Raw genomic sequence first — 27,079 nt, 5'->3', positions numbered from 1 at the left:
ATTTCATAATCCACAGACATATAGATATTATTGACCGGTCCCCGGATACTAGTATCCCATGGATACCACTAAACATTATGTCTTTAATTTGGTCAATATCTCAGGAATGCATGAATGTATGAATGAATTAAACTACAGGAAATACATGGTTCGACATGATAATCATATAATCATTGGGAAGTGAGAAATAGTCAGCTCCTTTTTAGTCCCCGCCGGACAAAGTCCGGGATGGGGACTTATGGATTGTGTTCCTTCCGTCCGTCCATCTGTCCGTCCGGTGCTGTTTCTTGGAGATGCCTGGACCGATTTTTTTTCAAACTTAGTACATTGGCAATATACTATAACATACATATGTACGTCAATTTATTTTATGATACCATCCAATATGGCTGCCTAGCAGCCATTTTGTTTGCGAATTTTCCTTGTCCAAAGCCGTAATTCAGACATGCTTGAACAGATCTCATTCAAAGTTGGTATTAGGACAGTGTTCTATGACATACATGTGCATATCCGTTTTCGTCGTGATACGATGCAATATGGCTGCCTGGCAGCCATTTTGTTGGCACAGTTTTTATGTCCAAAGCCATAACTCAGACATGCTTGAACAGGTTCCCTCAAGCTCAACATCTTGTACACATGAGATGTCCCCTCACCTTCCAAGCTGTAACGTTGTCTATGAAATAATCTATTCTCATGATGTGTGTAATTTGAATGGAGACTGACAAGATTTATATTTTCAAAAATTATCATTTATGACCCAGGTGACCTAATTAAATATTCAAAATGGCTGCTGTAAAATTCATAAATATCAGTTCAGAGATAAACATTAACACTGAATAATTAAATCATTGCATGATCAAGGTCCATAGTAGACGGATCAAAATGTCGTATTCATTTCAAATTTACCTTTCCAAAGTAACTATATTGTACATGTACTGTCCCATAAATATCTGTTTCAGAAGATATTCACCTAGTGTTTGGATACTTTGCTGCTATCCTTATGATGAGAGTCATGCATTCTATCATGCCCAACAATCTATCATACATGTACATCTCCATGCAAATGTCATGGACGGATCACACTGCCAAACATTTCATTTCATTTGTTGTTGTTATGGTAATCGACTAGACGAGTACAGGTCAGAGAATGACCATGTGCATGATGTGGTGTCCATTGTTGTTGCTCACACTAAGTTGACATGGGTTATTTTCTGTAGGAGTGGCACCAATTCCTTGTTCAATGAATCCAAGGAAATTGTCATTCGACTCTGCTTCCAAAATCTCGAAGACTAAGAGTAAAACACGTTTCAGTTTTCCGAAATATCACAAAATTTGCTTGAACTCATTCGCTGAGGTAATCAAAGAGTCAAACCTTCACCTAGAATTTTGGTAAAGTTAATTGAAATTGAATTCTGTTGGATCAAGTTTATAAAACAATAAAAGAAATGTAATCAAAATAATTGGATTTAATGTGTTGGCAATGATCATATTTCACAACTTTTTACAAACACATGCTAGTGCAGTAAATTTTCTCCAGAATTATTCAAAAATGTTTAAAAGTACATTCATAAGAACCAATCTAATACTTGCAAGTGTTCAGTGTAACAAGTGACAAATAATATAGTAAGGATTCAATCCAGTCTTAGTGAAATGAATCATTCTGAAGAACTACTTAGAATGAAATGTCCAAAAACTACATGTATAGTGTCTTCAGTAGATCCAATCTTGTATACATTCACTGTAGGAAACCATAGATGTACCTGTCTGTCAGAAATTACAATGTACAGAAGAGGGAAACCTGACTAGTAATACTGAGAATTTTGACCTGAATATTAAAATCAGCTTAAGAACTATTCAACTTTCAATATTTTAGACTTTATTGATTTCAGGTGAATTAGTACTTCTAGGTTTTCAGATGTTTTTTAGCACAACTAACTGATAAGGTTCAGTAGTGCTATAGGCATGCATAGTGTGGTTTTTGTCCAGCTGTGTGTGTGTGTGTGTGTGTGTGTGTGTGTGTGTGTGTGTGTGTGTGTGTGTGTGCATGCGTGCGTGCGTGTGTGTGTTCACACCCAATTTCACACAGGTTTGAGATATTTTGAAGTAACATGTAACTTGTAAATTCGATATCACCCTGCAATCGTCTGTAATAGTGACACCAGGATGAAGGCAACTCGCGTAAGCAGGTCATATTTTTGAGTGCAGTGTCGTGAGTTAAGTGCTAGTCTAGCTGACTAAATGGTGTAGATGTTTAAATACGTCTATCTTCCAAAATACAAACATTTGCTCAATAAAATTAAATACAACTACAACTAGACTTCAGCCTTTGTATTATCAAATTATTTATTGCCACAAATTGTGTTAGTCTGTCAGTTTTGCATATTTTAATCCGACATGGTTTTCCTTCCTCTTGTCTGGCGACAGATGAGTAGGATTAACTATGTGTCATATCCATACGTCAGTAAGATTGGGTTAGCAAGATTACAACTTCAACTCAATTTCATGAACTATAGAAGTAATTCGGACCCACAATTGTGATTTTTTGAAGTCCTAGTAAAGGTCAGTTGTTGAACAAAGTTGTTCAAAAGCCTTTTAATGTTTCACAAAAGATGAAAACTTGCTGTCCTAACTCCGGCATCGATCCCCTATCACATGTACCACGTCACCACATCAAGATGACACATGATGTGGTACCTTAAAAGTTGCTGAAATTCTCTGCCTTTATGTAAAAAAAAACACAGATACAGCAACAGTGAGTTATTGCAAGAAACTGACTGAATACAGACATATACATGTACTGGTCAAAAGTGCATGGCACATTTTAATACATGTAGGTGTGTATAAAAATTGCTTTGTTGTCCATATGTTGTGAACTTACTTCATGCATGATGTAGAATGAAGTGTTCTGTTTGATTGTGTTAATTGAAAAGTCAGATGGCAAAATGTTTTGTGGGCTGAGTTTTGTACTGTCATTTAATTGAAAACTTGATGGGGCAACCTGACTTGGTGGTGATATATGTGAAAAGATAGGACTTGATATGATAAGGCACACAAAGTCAAGTGGTGATGCATGTGATGTGAAAAGGTAGGACTTGATAAGGCACACAAAGTCAAGTGGCGATGCATGTGAAAACATAGGACTTGATAAGGCACACAAAGTCAAGTGGTGATGCATGTGAAAAGATAGGACTTGATAAGGCACACAAAGTCAAGTGGTGATGCATGTGAAAAGATAGGACTTGATAAGGCACACAAAGTCAAGTGGTGATGCATGTGAAAAGATAGGACTTGATAAGGCACACAAAGTCAAGTGGTGATGCATGTGAAAAGATAGGACTTGATAAGGCACACAAAGTCAAGTGGTGATGCATGTGAAAACATAGGACTTGATAAGACACACAAAGTCAAGTGGTGATATATAATGAAAGTAGCGGAATGTTAAGAGGTTGTGTAGTGAATACAAATTACATGATGATGTACATGTAGAATGTACTCACAGTGAAATGCGACCATTGCCATGATGAATAAGGCTAAAATTTGTTTCAATTAAGTGTTCTAAGTGTTCCTTCAGAATTTCTCTGTGTTCTTACATACATGTACATATATACATAATTATACATATATACATGTAATGGTGTATACAGTATACACAAATACATTAGGCTGTCTTTAGTGCAGGAAAGAGTGAAAATATAAGGTTTTGCACTTAAATATCTAATTTGCTAATGAATTGAATTCCTGTTTCTTAGGTTAAGATTTACTGAAAGTTTTAGGAGCTACATGTACATGTAGTATGATGACTTTCATGATAAAGACAATCAAATTAAAGTATTCTTGTACACACCACATTAATTGTGTGAATTAACTTTACAGCAACTACTTGCATCTTTTTCACTCATTGAAGGTTATTATGATTATATGAATCACATTACTTGCCAATAGATCTGAGTGCTGGTCGTGTCATAGCTTTGGTAGGAGTAGATCTGAGTGCTGGTCCTGTCATAGCTTTGGTAGGAGTAGATCTGAGTGCTGGTCGTGTCATAGCTTTGGTAGGAGTAGATCTGAGTGCTGGTCGTGTCATAGCTTTGGTAGGAGTAGATCTGAGTGCTGGTCCTGTCATAGCATTGGTAGGAGTAGATCTGAGTGCTGGTCGTGTCATAGCTTTGGTAGGAGTAGATCTGAGTGCTGGTCCTGTCATAGCATTGGTAGGAGTAGATCTGAGTGCTGGTCGTGTCATAGCTTTGGTAGGAGTAGATCTGAGTGCTGGTCGTGTCATAGCTTTGGTAGGAGTAGATCTGAGTGCTGGTCCTGTCATAGCTTTGGTAGGAGTAAATCTGAGTGCTGGTCCTGTCATAGCTTTGGTAGGAGTAGATCTGAGTGCTGGTCCTGTCATAGCTTTGGTAGGAGTAGATCTGAGTGCTGGTCCTGTCATAGCATTGGTAGGAGTAGATCTGAGTGCTGGTCCTGTCATAGCATTGGTAGGAGTAGATCTGAGTGCTGGTCCTGTCATAGCTTTGGTAGGAGTAGATCTGAGTGCTGGTCCTGTCATAGCTTTGGTAGGAGTAGATCTGAGTGCTGGTCGTGTCATAGCTTTGGTAGGAGTAGATCTGAGTGCTGGTCGTGTCATAGCATTGGTAGGAGTAGATCTGAGTGCTGGTCCTGTCATAGCATTGGTAGGAGTAGATCTGAGTGCTGGTCCTGTCATAGCATTGGTAGGAGTGGATCTGAGTGCTGGTCCTGTCATAGCATTGGTAGGAGTAGATCTGAGTGCTGGTCCTGTCATAGCTTTGGTAGGAGTAGATCTGAGTGCTGGTCCTGTCATAGCTTTGGTAGGAGTAGATCTGAGTGCTGGTCCTGTCATAGCTTTGGTAGGAGTAGATCTGAGTGCTGGTCCTGTCATAGCTTTGGTAGGAGTAGATCTGAGTGCTGGTCCTGTCATAGCTTTGGTAGGAGTAGATCTGAGTGCTGGTCCTGTCATAGCTTTGGTAGGAGTAGATCTGAGTGCTGGTCGTGTCATAGCTTTGGTAGGAGTAGATCTGAGTGCTGGTCCTGTCATAGCTGTGGTAGGAGTAGATCTGAGTGCTGGTTGTGTCATAGCATTGGTAGGAGTAGATCTGAGTGCTGGTCCTGTCATAGCTTTGGTAGGAGTAGATCTGAGTGCTGGTTGTGTCATAGCATTGGTAGGAGTAGATCTGAGTGCTGGTCCTGTCATAGCTTTGGTAGGAGTAGATCTGAGTGCTGGTTGTGTCATAGCATTGGTAGGAGTAGATCTGAGTGCTGGTCCTGTCATAGCATTGGTAGGAGTAGATCTGAGTGCTGGTCCTGTCATAGCATTGGTAGGAGTAGATCTGAGTGCTGGTCCTGTCATAGCTTTGGTAGGAGTAGATCTGAGTGCTGGTCCTGTCATAGCTTTGGTAGGAGTAGATCTGAGTGCTGGTCCTGTCATAGCATTGGTAGGAGTAGATCTGAGTGCTGGTTGTGTCATAGCATTGGTAGGAGTAGATCTGAGTGCTGGTTGTGTCATAGCTTTGGTAGGAGTAGATCTGAGTGCTGGTCCTGTCATAGCTTTGGTAGGAGTAGATCTGAGTGCTGGTCGTGGTTCTGATTCATATTTCAATATTAACCAATTGTCGTCTCATTTTGATCTCTTACTAGTTTCTCAGAGATGAACTGGAGTATGAAGACAACTTTGATAGACATAATACCTTCCATGGGGATGACAATTTTATTAGTGTTGATGATCTATGGAACACATGGAGAAACTCAGAAGGTGAGTTGTTGAATATTTCTATTGATTTCACACAATATCTGTAAAGAAACATTGTTGTCTGCAGAGTAAGCAACTCTTTGCCTACCAAACAGACTGTTCGATACATGTACTGTAGTCTAGATCTATTGTACATGTGGTATCGAATCATCTCTTAGTAAAGAGAGATCTCAAGATCTCGATGCCACACATTGCATTAATCAGGCTTCTCTATCCCTGCAGAGGTGTATCTGATAGGGTGGTAGGACATGTTGTATATTACAGACTATCCCTTCAGAGGTATATCTGATAGGGTGGTAGGACATGTTGTATATTACAGACTCTATCCCTTCAGAGGTATATCTGATAGGGTGGTAGGACATGTTGTATATTACAGACTATCCCTTCAGAGGTATATCTGATAGGGTGGTAGGACATGTTGTATATTACAGAATCTATCCCTTCAGAGGTATATCTGATAGGGTGGTAGGACATGTTGTATATTACAGACTATCCCTTCAGAGGTATATCTGATAGGGTGGTAGGACATGTTGTATATTACAGACTCTATCCCTTCAGAGGTATATCTGATAGGGTGGTAGGACATGTTGTATATTACAGACTCTATCCCTTCAGAGGTATATCTGATAGGGTGGTAGGACATGTTGTATATTATAGACTATCCCTTCAGAGGTGTATCTGATAGGATGGTAGGACATGTTGTATATTACAGACTATCCCTTCAGAGGTGTATCTGATAGGGTGGTAGGACAAGTTGTATATATTACAGAATCTATCCCTTCAGAGGTGTATCTGATAGGGTGGTAGGACATGTTGTATATTATAGACTATCCCTTCAGAGGTGTCTCTGATAGGGTGGTAGGACATGTTGTATATTATAGACTATCCCTTCAGAGGTATATCTGATAGGGTGGTAGGACATGTTGTATATTACAGACTGTCCCTTCAGAGGTATATCTGATAGGATGGTAGGACATGTTGTATATTACAGACTATCCCTTCAGAGGTATATCTGATAGGATGGTAGGACATGTTGTATATTACAGACTCTATCCCTTCAGAGGTATATCTGATAGGGTGGTAGGACATGTTGTATATTACAGACTATCCCTTCAGAGGTGTATCTGATAGGGTGGTAGGACATGTTGTATATTATAGACTATACCTTCAGAGGTATATCTGATAGGGTGGTAGGACATGTTGTATATTACAGACTATCCCTTCAGAGGTATATCTGATAGGGTGGTAGGACATGTTGTATATTACAGACTCTATCCCTTCAGAGGTATATCTGATAGGGTGGTAGGACATGTTGTATATTACAGACTCTATCCCTTCAGAGGTATATCTGATAGGGTGGTAGGACATGTTGTATATTATAGACTATCCCTTCAGAGGTGTATCTGATAGGGTTGGTAGGACATGTTGTATATTAAATATAAACTCTATTCCATCAGAGGTATATCTGATAGGGTGGTAGGACATGTTGTTTATTATAGACTATCCCTTCAGAGGTATATCTGATAGGGTGGTAGGACATGTTGTATATTACAGACTCTATCCCTTCAGAGGTGTATCTGATAGGGTGGTAGGACATGTTGTATATTATAGACTATCCCTTCAGAGGTATATATGATAGGGTGGTAGGACATGTTGTATATTATAGACTATCCCTTCAGAGGTATATCTGATAGGGTGGTAGGACATGTTGTATATTACAGAATCTATCCCTTCAGAGGTGTATCTGATAGGGTGGTAGGACATGTTGTATATTACAGAATCTATCCCTTCAGAGGTATATCTGATAGGGTGGTAGGACATGTTGTATATTATAGACTATCCCTGCAGAGGTATATCTGATAGGATGGTAGGACATGTTGTATATTACAGACTATCCCTTCAGAGGTGTATCTGATAGGGTGGTAGGACAAGTTGTATATTATAGACTATCCCTTCAGAGGTGTATCTGATAGGGTGGTAGGACATGTTGTATATTACAGAATCTATCCCATCAGAGGTATATCTGATAGGGTGGTAGGACATGTTGTATATTACAGAACCTATCCCATCAGAGGTATATCTGATAGGGTGGTAGGACATGTTGTATATTACAGAATCTATCCCATCAGAGGTATATCTGATAGGGTGGTAGGACATGTTGTATATTACAGACTATCCCTTCAGAGGTGTATCTGATAGGGTGGTAGGACATGTTGTATATTACAGAATCTATCCCTTCAGAGGTATATCTGATAGGGTGGTAGGACATGTTGTATATTACAGAATCTATCCCTTCAGAGGTATATCTGATAGGGTGGTAGGACATGTTGTATATATTACAGAATCTATCCCTTCAGAGGTATATCTGATAGGGTGGTAGGACATGTTGTATATTACAGAATCTATCCCTTCAGAGGTATATCTGATAGGGTGGTAGGACATGTTGTATATTACAGAATCTATCCCTTCAGAGGTATATCTGATAGGGTGGTAGGACATGTTGTTTATTACAGAATCTATCCCTTCAGAGGTATATCTGATAGGGTGGTAGGACATGTTGTATATTATAGACTATCCCTGGTGACATTACTTTTGATGTCTAGTTGGGAAATTGTTCAAATGAAAATGTTTTTTAGGGCTAAAAATACATATTTTTGGCCAGAAGTCTATAATTCCAAAATTTCTGAGCAGATTGGGTTGAAATTTGATGGGGTGCATCTGGGTATATATAGATAAAGGTGCATGTATTCACAACCTGATCATCCCATTAAAATGATGGTGCACATTACAAAGATAACACAGAGTACAGTAAGTGAATAAAAAGATTTAAAAAATTGGATGCAAATATGCCTAGACCATGCCCATAGCAATATCCAAATAAAGTTTTGCTTCAACGCCATTGGTGATATTTTTATGTAAATCTTTTTTGGCATTGGCAAAGCTACCAAAGTTAATGACAAGAGAAGAAAATTGCATATATTCTTTTAAAAGAGGACAAAGTTAGCATTATCAAATGTAGAATATTGCAATTCCAATACATGTTTCTTTGAGTGAAAGAAACTGAATGTACCATATCCTTAAAAATAATGCGATATCCTATTCTAACAATGTGCTGTGAAATAATCATTTTATATATAAAGTCAGTATTTTAAGAAAAAAACAAGATTTGTACTTTTGGAATCTGAGTATTGGTTGAATTGTGCAATTAATATGGAAATAGCCAAGATTTGCCTGTAGCTGTGTAGGGAAAAGAAAATAAGTAAAAGTGTAATGTAAATAGTGAACTTTCCACTTGTACATGTATGTATTAAAATCTTTGTATTGCTTGAATTGATCAGACAGTAAAAGGTACTTGTAGTGGAAGGGAAAGAAGCTCTGCCAATATGAGTTATTGAAGTGAACTAGTCACCTGTCATAACAGCCTGCAAGAAATCACTAAATGTTATGTGCTACTAGGGAGAATTGTGTGATAGAATACAAGATGTTCTTATACATGTATTAACTCTAAATCTGACAGCTTAACACTTACACTTCAATCTCCTGTTCAATTTGCTAATTGCATGAAACACTGTGTAGTGAATGAGCAATGGCAATACAGTTAGTAGTCAATACACATTAATGTCACTAACTTGTGACTTCATATTAAGTACTTCACAGAAGAAAAGAATGGTTGACTTGACAACCAAGATATTACGATACATGTACATGATGTATATTGTCATATTTTGTTATATGAAGTAGGACAGATCAAAAATGACATCATTCTGTAGTTAGGTTTTCAACTTTATCCAAGGATCTTTTATAGTCCATTTCATCAGACATTACGAAAACTATTTTACATAATATAATAAACATTATGTATGCATTCATATCAGACTTCAATGGTAATAGTAGCCCTGTCGCCATCTTAATTCCGAAATGATTCGAAATCGAATTGAATGTACTTCTCCTGTCCCATATGCACTCAAGTTGGTTTTGAACTGATTTAGTTGAATCAGTTCGAAACCCCCTCGGGAGGATGGTTTCAAACCGTAATAGTGACAGGAGAAACTGACTTCAGTTCATTACTCATATTTGGTTTTCAGTTGTAATGAGTTGCCATGTCTGAAATATTGTCCTTGCCTACCCTTACTTTGGTATCATATAATATAGAAAATATGTGTGACGTACACAACTTTGGTGCCATCTAAATTGACTGTAAGACTAATACACAAAGGTCAGAGGAAAGGAAAAAGTCCATGATTAGATACATGTAGCTAGAATGTGTCTTGGTACATGTACTGTTAGCCAGTTTATTCAAATCTCTGAAAACTGCAAACTAATTCCCTACAGATTGATAATTTCTACTTGGATATTCATAGTTCTGGTGTACTATACATGTAGTATGTAGTCATCTAAAGGTTTCCAGGTGTAGTATTGCATAAATACTTAAAATAACACTCATACATATACATATAGTAATACATGTACAGTGATTTCAAGGTGACTGTAATTTCATTTTGTACACAGGCAGAAAAATCTCCAAATTCTACAGGCATGAAATAAACCACATATAACCCACATTTGTACTGTACACTGTAACTATGCAGGCAGAAGGGTTGAGTTACTTAGCTTTTCATACCTGTACAGTAAGGTGGTTTTTTTCATGCCAAAAGCATGAAAAAAACCCACCTTATTGTACAGGCACATACAAAGCTATATAATCAGTTATGTTGTGTTTTTTTACAGTCAGAGAATTAAGAAAGAGCACATATAATTCTTTCTGATGTAATCACCTACAGTGTATTAAAATATTAATACTCAAATAAAGTCTGTCATTTAAACATAAACATGTCTGCATGGATAAAATATCGTACTCAAAAAGATCAATAATGCCTCTCATATAAAGATGTCTGGATAGAAAAGGTTATCAAGACTTACCATAGTACCTGTCTATATCACTTAATATCATAACTAGGCAAAGCCCATAAGCTCGCGCAGGGTAGATTCATTTGTGACCGGCTGCCTGGGCCAGGGTTGAAACACTTGATTTGGGTCATTTTCCAGGGGTATTGACCATCAAAATTTATTTTATTGAATGACAACTAATTCTCTGACATGGACGAGAAGTAAAGCAAGTCAACACTCTATGCAGTTGTTGGTTTCAAAAACCATCATAGCCATTAGATTAATATTAATAAATACAAAATGTATTGTTCATTTTCAATCAGCCAACTTATCATATACCCTCCACCAACGTACGTTGGTCTTTGGACAAATGTTTTGTTGACATGTTGCCGAACATCACGATTTCTCAATTCAACTCGATGATTTAGGAATGTTACTGTACCAACAAACATAGGAAAGTAGATATTCTTTTTAAAACATGTAAAAAAAAAAACAATTATCGACAATATAAATGTCAAAACCACACTTCCACAACTCGGAAATTAAACTGCGCTATATCATCAGTGGTCCGTATCGCGTACGGCCGTGCATCAAACTTCCAAATAGTGTAACAATTTCTCCTTGAGGTACAGTGATGCCTCGATACTCGTTACAATGTTACGATAATCGTGCCAACAGGCCTACTGTTACAATATTGCAATGCATGGTGATGTTATGTCGCCTATGATATACGATGATACGGTAGCGCGTGGGGAATGCACGTAGTATATTAACAAACACTCAAGTACACGTACAAATAGATTGGGCCACATTGCAGGCCGGCTTTAATTCGGATACTTTATGGGCCAACCTGCCCGAACGTACAAATCGACTCTAAACTTTACAGTTATAAACAACTTGAAATACATTCTTAATAAATACCATCAATTAACTAATTAAGTAAATTACACAAAGTTCTGCAAAAGTTATTTACATCAATAATTCAAAATTAATTCCAACAATAATGACAGAAATACTAGATAATGAATAAACCAGTCAAATGACCACCGCAAACTAAATCGAATCGTAAATACAAAAAATCGCAAACCTTATACTATTAATCAAAATTCTAATTATTAACGTAGAAATCAATCTGATAAAGCAAAATCTCAAAAGTAAACGATATGATAATATCACGGCAAACGAGTATAGTACAAAAGAATTAACTGAAAGCGTATAAATGAAATAATTCAGAACGTAACAAGAAAATAACAACTTAACTCATCAAAATGCTATGTCATGAAATAAACGAAATAAATGAATAAATGAAGCACTACTTAACTTTTATTGAACGGGAAGGGTAGGGTGGGAAAATTCAGAATGGCAACGAGAGTCTCTGACGTTGAGGCATCCTTATATACAGGTCACCTATGCTAATTGAGACGACCACCTGTTAACCTTTACGTAATGTTAATACATTTAAATATAATTAAAATACCATTAACAAACACTCAAGTACACGTACAAATAGATTGGGCCACATTGCAGGCCGGCTTTAATTCGGATACTTTATGGGCCAACCTGCCCAAAATAGTATATGTACATATACAATAGGCCCAATAAATATCAACATATAAATCTGTGACCTGAAGTTATGCGCTGTGCCATGCCGGCTAATAATGAAGTAGGAGCTCTAATATAACGATGGTATGCTTCACTTGACCAACGACCCAGTAATTTAATTTCCCAATCAGAGAAACCCGCTATTGCCGCCGAAGTTGCACCTCCAGAGCGAAAACTATGACCTCCAAATTTATCTGGGTCTAAACCTATCACTGCAAGTAATACACGTAGTCTACCAATCAGAAAAGATCTGGTTAATGGCATTCCTCCTTTGAGCATAAACAGTGGTGCATCAGAGGACGACTGATTTTTTTGATGCCACTCTAATAACGATATCATTGAACAAACTGCACATACCGCGTGGTGTGAACAACCTACTACCACATTAACACCTCTACAAAATGGATCGGTCTTCGAAGTCTTTAAAACAAGAGTCAAAAATGAAGACGAGCGTTGATTGGTGATTGATACATCACCCACCACCACATTAAGATTGCTGTCAAAATCTGAAGGATTACGAACAGTAAACTCAGCACAGCGAAGGAAACCAAAATGTGCTAGCGTCATAGCAGACCAAATTATCAACTCATTATGCATGCTAAGGTCAATGAAAGCAAATATTTGTTCGAGAATATCCAATGTAATCGGTAATTTCTGATTGAAATAAACTCCTTGTTCTAATTTAATTGCCCTAAGGGCCTTCTTTAATCGCAATCTACCCTCAAGAGGGTCACCAAAACCTGAATCAATGTGAAACGAACGGATAGCAGATAAATAACAAGAAATCGTTCCATGCTTTAACGACTTAGAATGAAATTTGTAAAGAAAAGAAACAAAACAAATTAGTGTATGTTCACTGGCTGGCAAAGGATCCATAGCGTGGTCGTGGCAAAACTGTAAATAAAGGCGTTGACCAGCTGAATAGGAACGTCTTGTCGATGCTTTAATTCCACTAATAACAAGCCTTTGAGCCTCTGCTTCCAAATCTAAAGAAAGCAGTAAATTTAAAAACAGTTGAATATGTTGGCATGAACCGTCGGAAATTCATCTGCAGCAGAAGCCAATGAACGAAAACGCGCAATATCAAAGCGCGATAACGCATCTGCAATCGAATTCCTAACACCTGGTACATGTTCTGCTGAGCACTCAAAGTTATACTTTGCACATATGAAGAATAGTCTACGAACAAGGCACATAATGTCTTTGTTTTTTGAAGAACCACTGGGTAATATTGCAACAACAGCAGCGTTATCACACAGAAACAGAACTCTTTTGCGTTTAAATGACTCCCCCCAGGTAGCTGCCGCAACAACAATCGCAAACAATTCTTTCCATGCTATTTGCATATCAACATGTTGTTGTACAAACTCACAAGAGAACCAATGACCGTCAAAGTACGCCCCATAACCTTTGTTTGACGCATCTGTCCATAAGTTCAATTCACTGTTTGTTGACCATTCATCGTCATAGAACAGAGAAACGCCATTCCACGTAGGCAAATATTCAAGCCACCAATCGATATCATTTCTGCAGGCACTAGTTATACGTAATCTGTGATGTAAATGTTTACCACGTTTAGAGAGATCGATTAACCGCCGGATAAAGGTACGACCAGGTTTACACACTCGGGAAATAAAACTTAATTTACCAACTATAGACAACAAATCGCGTTTTGATGCTGTTCTGCGGTGCTTCCAACCCTCAAGTTCAACCAATGTATCACGAAGACGTTGTTCAGAAATTCGCGCTTCCATCTTGATACTATCGAGTATAATCCCCAAAAATTCCATGACTGGAGTAGGATGTATAGTTTTCTGAGCATTTATAGAGAACCCTAAATCTGCGGAAACTTGTAAAATATTATCTAAATTTGAATAACAAACATCTGTATCAGGTGGACCACAAGTGAAAAAATCATCAAGATAATGAAGTAATGCTTCAACACCTTTTTGCTGTATTGCAAAATGTAAACCATCCGCAAATTCATTGAATAAAGCTGGGGAACTACGCAAGCCGAAAGGAAGAAACATATCGAAGACATAAAAACGTTGCGACTCACCAGTTGACGGATGCTGAAAAAACCAAGTAGAACCTAATAATTCCCAGTCCTGCTGTCTAACTAATATATGTCTAAATGCATCGGCAAGATCTGTTTTGGCCATTAATGTACCTTTACCGTAATGCTTAACTAACTTTATCGCGTCATCAATAGAAGAATAATGACAAGAAAATTCTTCTGTGGGAATAGAATTATTTACCGAAATACCCGGTGGCCACGATAAATCATTAATAACACGATATTTGATCGGATTCGAGCGCTTCTTAGGGAAGGCACCCATTGGCGACCCAACAAAATTTTCAAATGGAGGGTAGATGAACGGACCAGCTTTACGACCCTTCCTAATCTCATTCATCAAATACTTTTCAACTGCCTCGTGGTATTTGAGAGAAGAAGGCCAATTGGTACATATACGACTGACCCTTTGGCCCTTAAAACCTATATTAACACCATATGAAATATTATGTAACAATCTATTTACAAACTCTCTATTCGGGTGAGAAGAAAGATATTTTTCCCAAACATCGGAATTGAAAGGAGATTTAGCTGCTACATTTACATGTATTCGCGGGTTCAGGACCTCGACATCGTTTACATACATGTGCTCGTTTACATTTGTCATATCGACAATTGCCAGATTGGAACAAATTGCAAATTCAGAATGGCAACGAGAGTCTCTGACGTTGAGGCATCCTTATATACAGGTCACCTATGCTAATTGAGACGACCACCTGTTAACCTTTACGTAATGTTAATACATTTAAATATAATTAAAATACCATGGAAGGCGCATGCATAGTCAGTGCGCGCCACAATGCATCATTGGGAGAACCACCAAATTTTTTCGAACAGTATATATGATGCGCATGCGTACTAGTCATTGAGCCGCTTCGCTGCCGCTGCACGAGCTACTACTAATCATTATTATTAATGTGAAACTACTATTAATCTACAACTTTTAAAGGCACTGGAATTTTCATAGTTATATCTGACTGTCATGTCTACTGATTCTTGGTACCAAACCTAGTATTAGTACTAGTTTTCAACTGACTCTGTCATGTCTACTGATTCTTGGTACCAAACCTAGTATTAGTACTAGTTTTCAACTGACTCTGTCATGTCTACTGATTCTTGGTACCAAACCTAGTATTAATACTAGTTTTCAACTGACTCTGTCATGTCTACTGATTCTTGGTACCAAACCTAGTACATGTATTAATACTAGTTTTCAACTGACTCTGTCATGTCTACTGATTCTTGGTACCAAACCTAGTATTAATACTAGTTTTCAACTGACTCTGTCATGTCTACTGATTCTTGGTACCAAACCTAGTATTAGTACTAGTTTTCAACTGACTCCTGTCATGTCTACTGATTCTTGGTACCAAATCTAGTATTAATACTAGTTTTCAACCGACTCCTGTCATGTCTACTGATTCTTGGTACCAAATCTAGTATTAATACTAGTTTTCAACTGACTCTGTCATGTCTACTGATTCTTGGTACCAAACCTAGTATTAATACTAGTTTTCAACTGACTCTGTCATGTCTACTGATTCTTGGTACCAAATCTAGTATTAGTACTAGTTTTCAACTGACTCCTGTCATGTCTACTGATTCTTGGTACCAAACCTAGTATTAGTACTAGTTTTCAACTGACTCCTGTCATGTCTACTGATTCTTGGTACCTGACCTAGTATTAATACTAGTTTTCAACTGACTCTGTCATGTCTACTGATTCTTGGTACCAAACCTAGTATTAGTACTAGTTTTCAACTGACACTGTCATGTCTACTGATTCTTGGTTCCAAACCTAGTATTAATACTAGTTTTCAACTGACTCTGTCATGTCTACTGATTCTTGGTGCCTGACCTAGTATTAATACTAGTTTTCAACTGACTCTGTCATGTCTACTGATTCTTGGTACCTGACCTAGTATTAATACTAGTTTTCAACTGACTCTGTCATGTCTACTGATTCTTGGTACCAAACCTAGTATTAGTACTAGTTTTCAACTGACTCTGTCATGTCTACTGATTCTTGGTACCTGACCTAGTATTAGTACTAGTTTTCAACTGACTCCTGTCATGTCTACTGATTCTTGGTACCAAACCTAGTATTAGTACTAGTTTTCAACTGACTCTGTCATGTCTACCTATTCTTGGTACCTGACCTAGTATTAATACTAGTTTTCAACTGACTCTTGTCATGTCTACTGATTCTTGATCCACTCTAATAGAAATGCACACTTGCAAAAGAAAGAAATAAGGAGCAGAACATGAGACTGGCCTGTACAACAAAATACAGTCCCTACAAAAGATCTAAAAAGGCTCTGGTGAAACACTGGGATGAATTAGAGAAATACATTACACTGAAATACATTATACATTACATGTATATGTAGATATCCTTGTCTCCTTATTGAGAGAACAAGAGACTTAAACAAACAGTAAGAAAAACTACAATTATAGAACAGAAGACCAACATGTAAAACTAAATATACAAACAATATCAACATTTTATAACACAAACCTACATGATAATAATCTTTATTTATACTGGATAGTTCTTTAAGTATATAACCACTTGTCTCCCAAGAAGTCCAGTGAGGGCTATCCCTCGTGAGTTCAGTGTTAATGGAGGAGGAAATCGGAGTACCTGGGAAAATCTTCATTGTTCGGTAGAGTCAAACCAAATGACACTCTTCGTACATTGTACTTACAGAGTGGTTAATTTAATCAAATCCTGAATTGGTTCGAACCCCGACCACAGTGGTAAGAGGCAAGTGATTTAACCACTTAGACACCGATAACCCTTCTTGGGAAGAATCAAGTGACTAATGATGGATTCTGAACGTATGCGTCAAAGGGCAAAAATATTAAAAGTTTCCAGTCACATATCGCCAACACAATGTGACAATAAAGTATACATTCATTATAACACAAACTAATGCTGTACAGAGTAGTATTGATTTGTTGACCTGCATTCCCCCACCCCACCCCCACCACCTCCACCACTTTACTGCATCTTCAAATATGAGTAGCAAACTACTCACAACTTTGCAAAAGACTACTAATAGTAATTTGCATGTGTAGTTTGTTTTGATCACATTCCACTCTCAATTCGGTTGATTATCGTATTGGAAGAAAGCCCGTAGGTCTAGCAGCAAGACTAGGTACATGTACATTTATGTACCTAGTTGCCTGGAGGAGGCTATTACATGTATATTGGGTTCCATCTGTCCATCCATCTGTGCGTCCATCAGTCTGCATCAGTTCACCCTCATATCTCTGGCATGCACCATTTCAAACAAACCTGGCACAAAGGTAATAGCTCACGCTGCAGCAGCAAAGCTGCCGCATAGCATCTCAATGACTAGTAGGCATGCGCGTCGTATATACTATGCGATAAAAAATTGGTGGATCACCCAAGGATGCATCAGTGTTCTCCCCAGAGGGTTTTCTCGTATCGGGCCCAATATCCTTTAATTTTCGCCGATATGTGATCGGTTGTCCCGATACGCTATCAGATTGCATAGGGTTCGGTAAATATTGCACGTTGACATTGTTCATCTGTCACTCTGTCACTCTGTCAGCTGATGCCTTTGTTGTTTTGCACCGTTTGTATTGATCCTTCCCAGATAAATGGCAAGTAAAACTATAGAGTGTCTAATTAGTTCAAACGACTATTCAACCCTCTACCACTACCAGACAGATTTCATTGAAGTTTGCCGTCAGTATTGTTTTTGATAGGATTAAAATGCGTAAACCCGCTAATGGTTGTGTGGTTCACACTATTGTACAACAGCTTTCGGTAAATCAAAGGCAAAACTAGCCTACTCTGTATTGTCGGTTCGGCTGTAGAAGCATGTCAGAACTGCCAGATTTTGACAACTATAAAATCAAACAATGCCTCGCCATTTTGCTATAAAGTATAAAAGTTCGACAAACTCATGACGTTGGCATTCAGTGTCTAGTTAATTTTCTATGAGTGACTGAGTAACACCGAGTATGTCTCAACCCAAGAGCTATTTGCATAGTTGGTTTACTCCAATGTGCATTCTTCAATGGTGTGAAAAGAGTTGAACAGACTAATGTACCTTTTGATAAAGTGGCGATGTTGTCTCCGATTATCAGTTTCATGTTCAATTTTACCCTGAAAACATGTTTACATGTAGTTTGTAGTTTGACATTGTAGACTGATACATCATATGACTACGATGAAAGCATGGATTTTCCAATATGGCAGCCATGACATCACAAACTTTCACGAGTTTTTGAAGTCCTCAATAGGGAAGTATAGTAAGTCTTGTGTATCACAAAATTTTGGACTAACACGATGTCTGCCGGTAGCTGTACACAAACATTTCGTGTTTCTAAAGTCTAATTTATCTGTGGACATTTAGATTGAAATAATTTCAGCTTTCCTAAGAATAATAATCGAAAACACTGCTTTAAAAAACTGTTATGAGTTTCTTATAGGTGCTAATATTTTGAAGTAATAAATTGGCCTCCAACTTTCCTTTGGGTACATGTACATGTACTCCTTGTTTGATATTATGATGTACTTTGATTTTATCATTGAGTTACATGTACTCAGGAATACAATTATTTTGTTATGTAATTGTATGCTAATTTATGTTAATTAGCTGTGAATTTAATACCTGCCAAAATGATGCTGTAGACTTTCGACGAGCATTGATCAACGTCGTCTAAAAAATATAACAGCCTCATATGCCTTTCGATAAAATGGTGACGTTGTGTCCGATCATTAGTTTTCTGTTCAATTTTACTCTGAAAACACTTTAGTTGGTAGTTTGACATCATACATCATGCGACAATGAAAACATGTATTTTCCAAAATGGCGGGTAGTGACATCACAAACTATCGCGAGGTTTTTGGAGTCCTCAACTGTAAGGTATAGCAAGTCTTATGTATTATGATATTTCGTTCAGATGCAATGTGTATGTCACTATGTGTACGTATATACGCAACTTTTTAGAGTTTTGAAACTGTACTCGTCTTTTGATATTTAGTTTGAAACAAAACTGTGATTGAAAAAAATCAGTGTGCAAAGATTTAGTTCAGAGAGGATTTAGACCAGGATTACAACATAGAACTGTGAACAACAGTCTCATTTAATTATACAAATATAAAGAAAACGATATCATACTTTTGCTAACAGAAAGTTCACACATATCAACTTAAATATTTCAAGATTTTAGCATAATGATGACCTAAAAGTTTCACCAAATGCAACCATTTCAATTCTAAAAAATCTTCAACTTCTGACACCCCCCCCCCCCCACCCTTACCACCATGGACTAGTGATTTCCATTTTTGGCTAACCATTATTGTTGTGTCAAAGGTTATACATGTAAATGTATGCTATGTAAGACATGCACATCACGTAACGTTCTTCTGCAACTGAATCAAATATGGCCGATTGGCAGCCATATTTGTTGTTAAGTTTCACACTGCATGTATGCATCATAACTTTGGATGTACATGTATAATATGTAGTGATGCCATTCAAGTGCCAACACCCACATCAAATATGAGCTTTCTCACCTTTGACCTTGAAAGTCTTCTTGAAGGTCAGATGGCCAAATTTTGATTATCTTCAGATGTTTGGAATCAAACATTTCAAGTGATAACATTTTAATCATGACTTGGATTTGACCTTGTGATGCATATTGAAATCACTTAATTTCATGACCTTGACCTTAATAGCAAAATTGCCACCATGCATGTTTGTGATAAACAAGCACATTTTGCCTGTTACTCTCCAAAGATTTGATACATATAACTTTGACTTCCATGATATTCAAGGTCAAATAACAAATTGGTCAATAAATTATGAAGTTTTGTATCCAGAGACACCATATAATTTACAAATGTGTATATGTACAATAACTTTGCCATAGAACTTTAAAACACATACATGTACCAGTTGGGGACTGTGTTTTCAATGAAGGCATGTGACTCTAGTGGGAGGTACATTTGTAAAATGCTCTTACAGTTACTGAAAATTGTATATACTTACATTTTTATACTAGATGACATCAATCTGAATGGAGAATAATCTCCAGTGACTGTACATATGCCTTGTACATTTGTGCAGTGATGAGAATGGCATATCATCAATTGTGAAAATAGAATTGATCCATGATACATGTACAGTCAATGACTGATGTCATTGAATTAAATGACACAGACATATATAGTATCTCTATGGTAACAGAATAATTCAACCCTTTTGATATTACTGAACACTGTTCTCCATATTAACAATATTTCAACTCATTTGCACTCATTTAAAAAATATATTCTGAGCACACATCACATTTCATAAGATGAATTTTAGTGTTGAGACTATTGCAAAAAAAAATAATTGCACAGCTACATGAACAAGATGCCAGAGGCAAACATTTTATTTTGAAATATCAAAAGCTTGCTACCTTGAGGAGTTGGTGACAGGTCTGTGACAATACATGACAATGTAACGGTATGCATGTACATCAGAAAGTTGGAACAACATGGGTAATGTTTGCATTTATAAAAGAAAAAAAGTACTGTATATAGTATTATTACTATTATTACAGTGCACATATCATTTTCTTTTCTTTTGTTTATATTTCAACAAACAAGTACCCAATGTGAGAATGAATGTTAATACTTAAATAGTAATGAAAATTTCTACTCAAAGAGTCAACAAATTTCTTGGAAGCAAATCCCAAATATATTTTAGTTGCTGATGTCTTCTGTTAGCATCGTCAGGGGTGCATATGTACTACAGAGGGGGGGGGGGTTAGGAGTGTCTTCTGAGACACGTGACAATAGCCCTTTGTAGTACACCCCTCAGATGATACTGACAAGATGTCAGCAAAAATTTTGAGATTTGTTTTCAATAAATTTGTTGATTATGTGAGTATAAATTTTCATACCGAATGATGATAAATATTTTCCATTTTACTTTGCTAAGCCTGGAGAAGTTCAAAGAAAAGGACGTTTTACCAGGATCAAATAATTTAAGATTGCATTATAATGTGTTTTTAACATTTATCTGATGTTTAGAGGGATTTATTTTCGTAAATACAGTATAGCAAATGATTAATTAAATGAGTGAAAGCTAGATATCCCTGTCTTGCATGTAAGTACCTAGCGTGGAATCCATGCCAATGGGGTTTTATTCATTATTTCCCATTTGCTTGGATTCTACACGAGTACATGTACATTTTAAGTACCTCAAAGGGGGAGGGGCAGGAAGCCAAGGGGAAGGGGTTGAGCTTGTCTAACTTTTGTACATGTAGATATCCATGCTTTGTACAGCAGCAGGTTTGGTAGGGAACTCCTATACCAGGAGAACTCCAAGTTGATTATATCTTCAAACAACCCATGAAAAAAACCTGGTACATTGTAGATCAATATAGAGAAATCCTAGTATTAGTCTAGTCTTGTAAGTTGTTAGTTCTTGCAGTTTATTTGTTTATAGGAACTATACACCTTCTACTGACTGAAATATTAGACTGTCAGCTGTAGAGGATGTGACATACTTCTCTTTAGTGGCTTTCTGACATCAAATTTATTTATAGACAAAGAACAGTTACACAAATGATTTGTTATGTTTTATTTGACAGTGTATAACTGGACTGTAGATGAGACCATAGAATGGCTGATACATTCAGTAGACTTACCACAATATACAGAAACATTCCAGAACAATGCAGTGGATGGACCTATGCTACCAAGGTACAGTGTGTATACTACTATAAAGTATACATCAACAGACATCAACAAACAGTCATAGCAGATAGTGTTGCAGTATACATCAACAAACACAGTCATAGCAGATAGTGTTGCAGTATACATCAACAAACACAGTCATAACAGATAGTGTTGCAGTATACATCAACAAACAGTCATAGCAGATAGTGTTGCAGTATACATCAACAAACACAGTCATAGCAGATAGTGTTGCAGTATACATCAACAAACACAGTCATAACAGATAGTGTTGCAGTATACATCAACAAACACAGTCATAGCAGATAGTGTTGCAGTATACATCAACAAACACAGTCATAGCAGATAGTGTTGCAGTATACATCAACAAACACAGTCATAGCAGATAGTGTTGCAGTATACATCAACAAACAGTCATAGCAGATAGTGTTGCAGTATACATCAACAAACACAGTCATAGCAGATAGTGTTGCAGTATACATCAACAGACACAGTCATAGCAGATAGTGTTGCAGTATACATCAACAAACACAGTCATAGCAGATAGTGTTGCAGTATACATCAACAAACACAGTCATAGCAGATAGTGTTGCAGTATACATCAACAGACACAGTCATAGCAGATAGTGTTGCAGTATACATCAACAAACACAGTCATAGCAGATAGTGTTGCAGTATACATCAACAAACAGTCATAGCAGATAGTGTTGCAGTATACATCAACAAACACAGTCATAGCAGATAGTGTTGCAGTATACATCAACAAACACAGTCATAGCAGATAGTGTTGCAGTATACATCAACAAACACAGTCATAACAGATAGTGTTGCAGTGTACATCAACAAACACAGTCGTACATGTAACATACATGTAGTGTTGCAGTGTACATCAACAAACACAGTCGTAGCAGATAGTGTTGCAGTATACATCAAACATCAACAAACACAGTCGTAGCAGATAGTGTTGCAGTATACATCAACAGACAGTCATAGCAGATAGTGTTGCAGTGTACATCAACAAACATCAATAAACACAGTCATAGCAGATAGTGTTGCAGTATACATCAACAAACAGTCATAGCAGATAGTGTTGCAGTGTACATCAACAAACATCAATAAACACAGTCATAGCAGATAGTGTTGCAGTATACATCAACAAACAGTCATAGCAGATAGTGTTGCAGTGTACATCAACAGACATCAACAAACACAGTCATAGCAGATAGAGTACATCGTACATCAACAAACATCAACAAACACAGTCATAGCAGATAGTGTTGCAGTGTACATCAACAAACATCAACAAACAGTCATAACAGATAGTGTTGCAGTATACATCAACAGACATCAACAAACAGTCATAGCAGATAGTGTTGCAGTATACATCAACAAACACAGTCATAGCAGATAGTGTTGCAGTATACATCAACAAACACAGTCATAACAGATAGTGTTGCAGTATACATCAACAAACACAGTCATAGCAGATAGTGTTGCAGTATACATCAACAAACACAGTCATAGCAGATAGTGTTGCAGTATCCATCAACAAACAGTCATAGCAGATAGTGTTGCAGTGTACATCAACAAACACAGTCATAACAGATAGTGTTGCAGTGTACATCAACAAACACAGTCATAGCAGATAGTGTTGCAGTGTACATCAACAAACACAGTCATAGCAGATAGTGTTGCAGTATCCATCAACAAACAGTCATAACAGATAGTGTTGCAGTGTACATCAACAGACATCAACAAACACAGTCATAGCAGATAGTGTTGCAGTATACATCAACAGACATCAACAAACACAGTCATAGCAGATAGTGTTGCAGTATCCATCAACAAACACAGTCATAGCAGATAGTGTTGCAGTGTACATCAACAAACACAGTCATAACAGATAGTGTTGCAGTATACATCAACAAACATCAATAAACACAGTCATAGCAGATAGAGTACATCAACAAACAACAAACACAGTCATAACAGATAGTGTTGCAGTGTACATCAACAAACACAGTCATACCAGATAGTGTTGCAGTGTACATCAACAAACATCAATAAACACAGTCATAGCAGATAGTGTTGCAGTATACATCAACAAACAGTCATAGCAGATAGTGTTGCAGTGTACATCAACAGACATCAACAAACACAGTCATAGCAGATAGAGTACATCGTACATCAACAAACATCAACAAACACAGTCATAGCAGATAGTGTTGCAGTGTACATCAACAAACATCAACAAACAGTCATAACAGATAGTGTTGCAGTATACATCAACAGACATCAACAAACACAGTCATAGCAGATAGTGTTGCAGTATACATCAACAAACATCAATAAACACAGTCATAGCAGATAGAGTACATCAACAAACAACAAACACAGTCATAACAGATAGTGTTGCAGTGTACATCAACAAACACAGTCATAACAGATAGTGTTGCAGTGTACATCAACAAACATCAATAAACACAGTCATAGCAGATAGTGTTGCAGTATACATCAACAAACAGTCATAGCAGATAGTGTTGCAGTGTACATCAACAGACATCAACAAACACAGTCATAGCAGATAGAGTACATCGTACATCAACAAACATCAACAAACACAGTCATAGCAGATAGTGTTGCAGTGTACATCAACAAACATCAACAAACAGTCATAACAGATAGTGTTGCAGTATACATCAACAGACATCAACAAACACAGTCATAGCAGATAGTGTTGCAGTATACATCAACAAACAGTCATAGCAGATAGTGTTGCAGTGTACATCAACAAACACAGTCATAACAGATAGTGTTGCAGTATACATCAACAAACACAGTCATAACAGATAGTGTTGCAGTGTACATCAACAGACAGTCATAACAGATAGTGTTGCAGTGTACATCAACAAACACAGTCATAACAGTGTTGCAGTATACATCAACAAACACAGTCATAACAGATAGTGTTGCAGTATCCATCAACAAACACAGTCATAACAGATAGTGTTGCAGTATCCATCAACAAACAGTCATAGCAGATAGTGTTGCAGTGTACATCAACAAACACAGTCATAACAGATAGTGTTGCAGTGTACATCAACAAACACAGTCATAGCAGATAGTGTTGCAGTGTACATCAACAAACACAGTTATAGCAGATAGTGTTGCAGTATCCATCAACAAACAGTCATAACAGATAGTGTTGCAGTGTACATCAACAGACATCAACAAACACAGTCATAGCAGATAGTGTTGCAGTATACATCAACAGACATCAACAAACACAGTCATAGCAGATAGTGTTGCAGTATCCATCAACAAACACAGTCATAGCAGATAGTGTTGCAGTGTACATCAACAAACACAGTCATAACAGATAGTGTTGCAGTATACATCAACAATCACAGTCATAACAGATAGTGTTGCAGTGTACATCAACAGACACAGTCATAACAGATAGTGTTGCAGTGTACATCAACAAACACAGTCATAACAGATAATGTTGCAGTGTACATCAACAAACACAGTCATAACAGATAGTGTTGCAGTATACATCAACAAACACAGTCATAACAGATAGTGTTGCAGTATCCATCAACAAACAGTCATAGCAGATAGTGTTGCAGTATACATCAACAAACACAGTCATAACAGATAGTGTTGCAGTGTACATCAACAAACAGTCATAACAGATAGTGTTGCAGTGTACATCAACAAACACAGTCATAACAGATAATGTTGCAGTGTACATCAACAAACACAGTCATAACAGATAGTGTTGCAGTATACATCAACAAACACAGTCATAACAGATAGTGTTGCAGTGTACATCAACAAACACAGTCATAACAGATAGTGTTGCAGTATACATCAACAATCACAGTCATAACAGATAGTGTTGCAGTGTCCATCAACAAACACAGTCATAGCAGATAGTGTTGCAGTATACATCAACAAACACAGTCATAGCAGATAGTGTTGCAGTGTACATCAACAAACACAGTCATAACAGATAGTGTTGCAGTATCCATCAACAAACACAGTCATAGCAGATAGTGTTGCAGTATCCATCAACAAACACAGTCATAACAGATAGTGTTGCAGTATACATCAACAAACACAGTCATAACAGAGTGTTGCAGTGTACATCAACAAACACAGTCATAGCAGATAGTGTTGCAGTATACATCAACAAACACAGTCATAACAGATAGTGTTGCAGTATACATCAACAAACACAGTCATAACAGATAGTGTTGCAGTATCCATCAACAAACACAGTCATAGCAGATAGTGTTGCAGTATCCATCAACAAACACAGTCATAGCAGATAGTGTTGCAGTGTACATCAACAAACACAGTCATAACAGATAGTGTTGCAGTATCCATCAACAAACACAGTCATAGCAGATAGTGTTGCAGTATCCATCAACAAACACAGTCATAACAGATAGTGTTGCAGTATACATCAACAAACACAGTCATAACAGAGTGTTGCAGTGTACATCAACAAACACAGTCATAGCAGATAGTGTTGCAGTATACATCAACAAACACAGTCATAACAGATAGTGTTGCAGTATACATCAACAATCAGTCATAACAGATAGTGTTGCAGTATCCATCAACAAACACAGTCATAGCAGATAGTGTTGCAGTATACATCAACAAACACAGTCATAGCAGATAGTGTTGCAGTGTACATCAACAAACACAGTCATAACAGATAGTGTTGCAGTATCCATCAACAAACACAGTCATAGCAGATAGTGTTGCAGTATCCATCAACAAACACAGTCATAACAGATAGTGTTGCCAAGTTACATGACTATTGGTGTCTAATAATAATAATAATAATAATAATAATAATAATAATAATAATAACAAACTTTACTTCACATCACAGTATAGAATGTCACATCACAGTATAGAATGTACACCATTAATTGCCAAACTGCAAAAACTGACTTTCAAATGAAAAAATGTTGCTCTCAAATTATTTAGTACTTTCCAC

At 37.2% G+C, this 27,079-nt stretch overlaps 1 protein-coding gene across 2 annotated transcripts in view; it reads left to right on the top strand.

Moving 5' to 3' along the window:
• Positions 1-27,079, top strand: part of LOC144439475 (stromal interaction molecule 2-like) — a 115,547-nt gene that overhangs the window by 37,994 nt on the left and 50,474 nt on the right. For both annotated transcript variants that reach the window (XM_078128762.1, XM_078128763.1), the window contains 2 exons: positions 5,656-5,770; positions 21,957-22,068. In XM_078128762.1, coding sequence (XP_077984888.1) covers positions 5,656-5,770; positions 21,957-22,068 — 227 coding nt within the window. The remainder of the gene's footprint in view (positions 1-5,655; positions 5,771-21,956; positions 22,069-27,079) is intronic.

The sequence above is a fragment of the Glandiceps talaboti genome, chromosome 8 (assembly GCF_964340395.1).
Source record: "Glandiceps talaboti chromosome 8, keGlaTala1.1, whole genome shotgun sequence".
Classification (NCBI taxonomy): domain Eukaryota; kingdom Metazoa; phylum Hemichordata; class Enteropneusta; family Spengelidae; genus Glandiceps; species Glandiceps talaboti.
The sequence above is the reverse complement of the archived record's forward strand: the minus strand, read 5'-3'. Positions and strand labels throughout refer to the sequence as shown.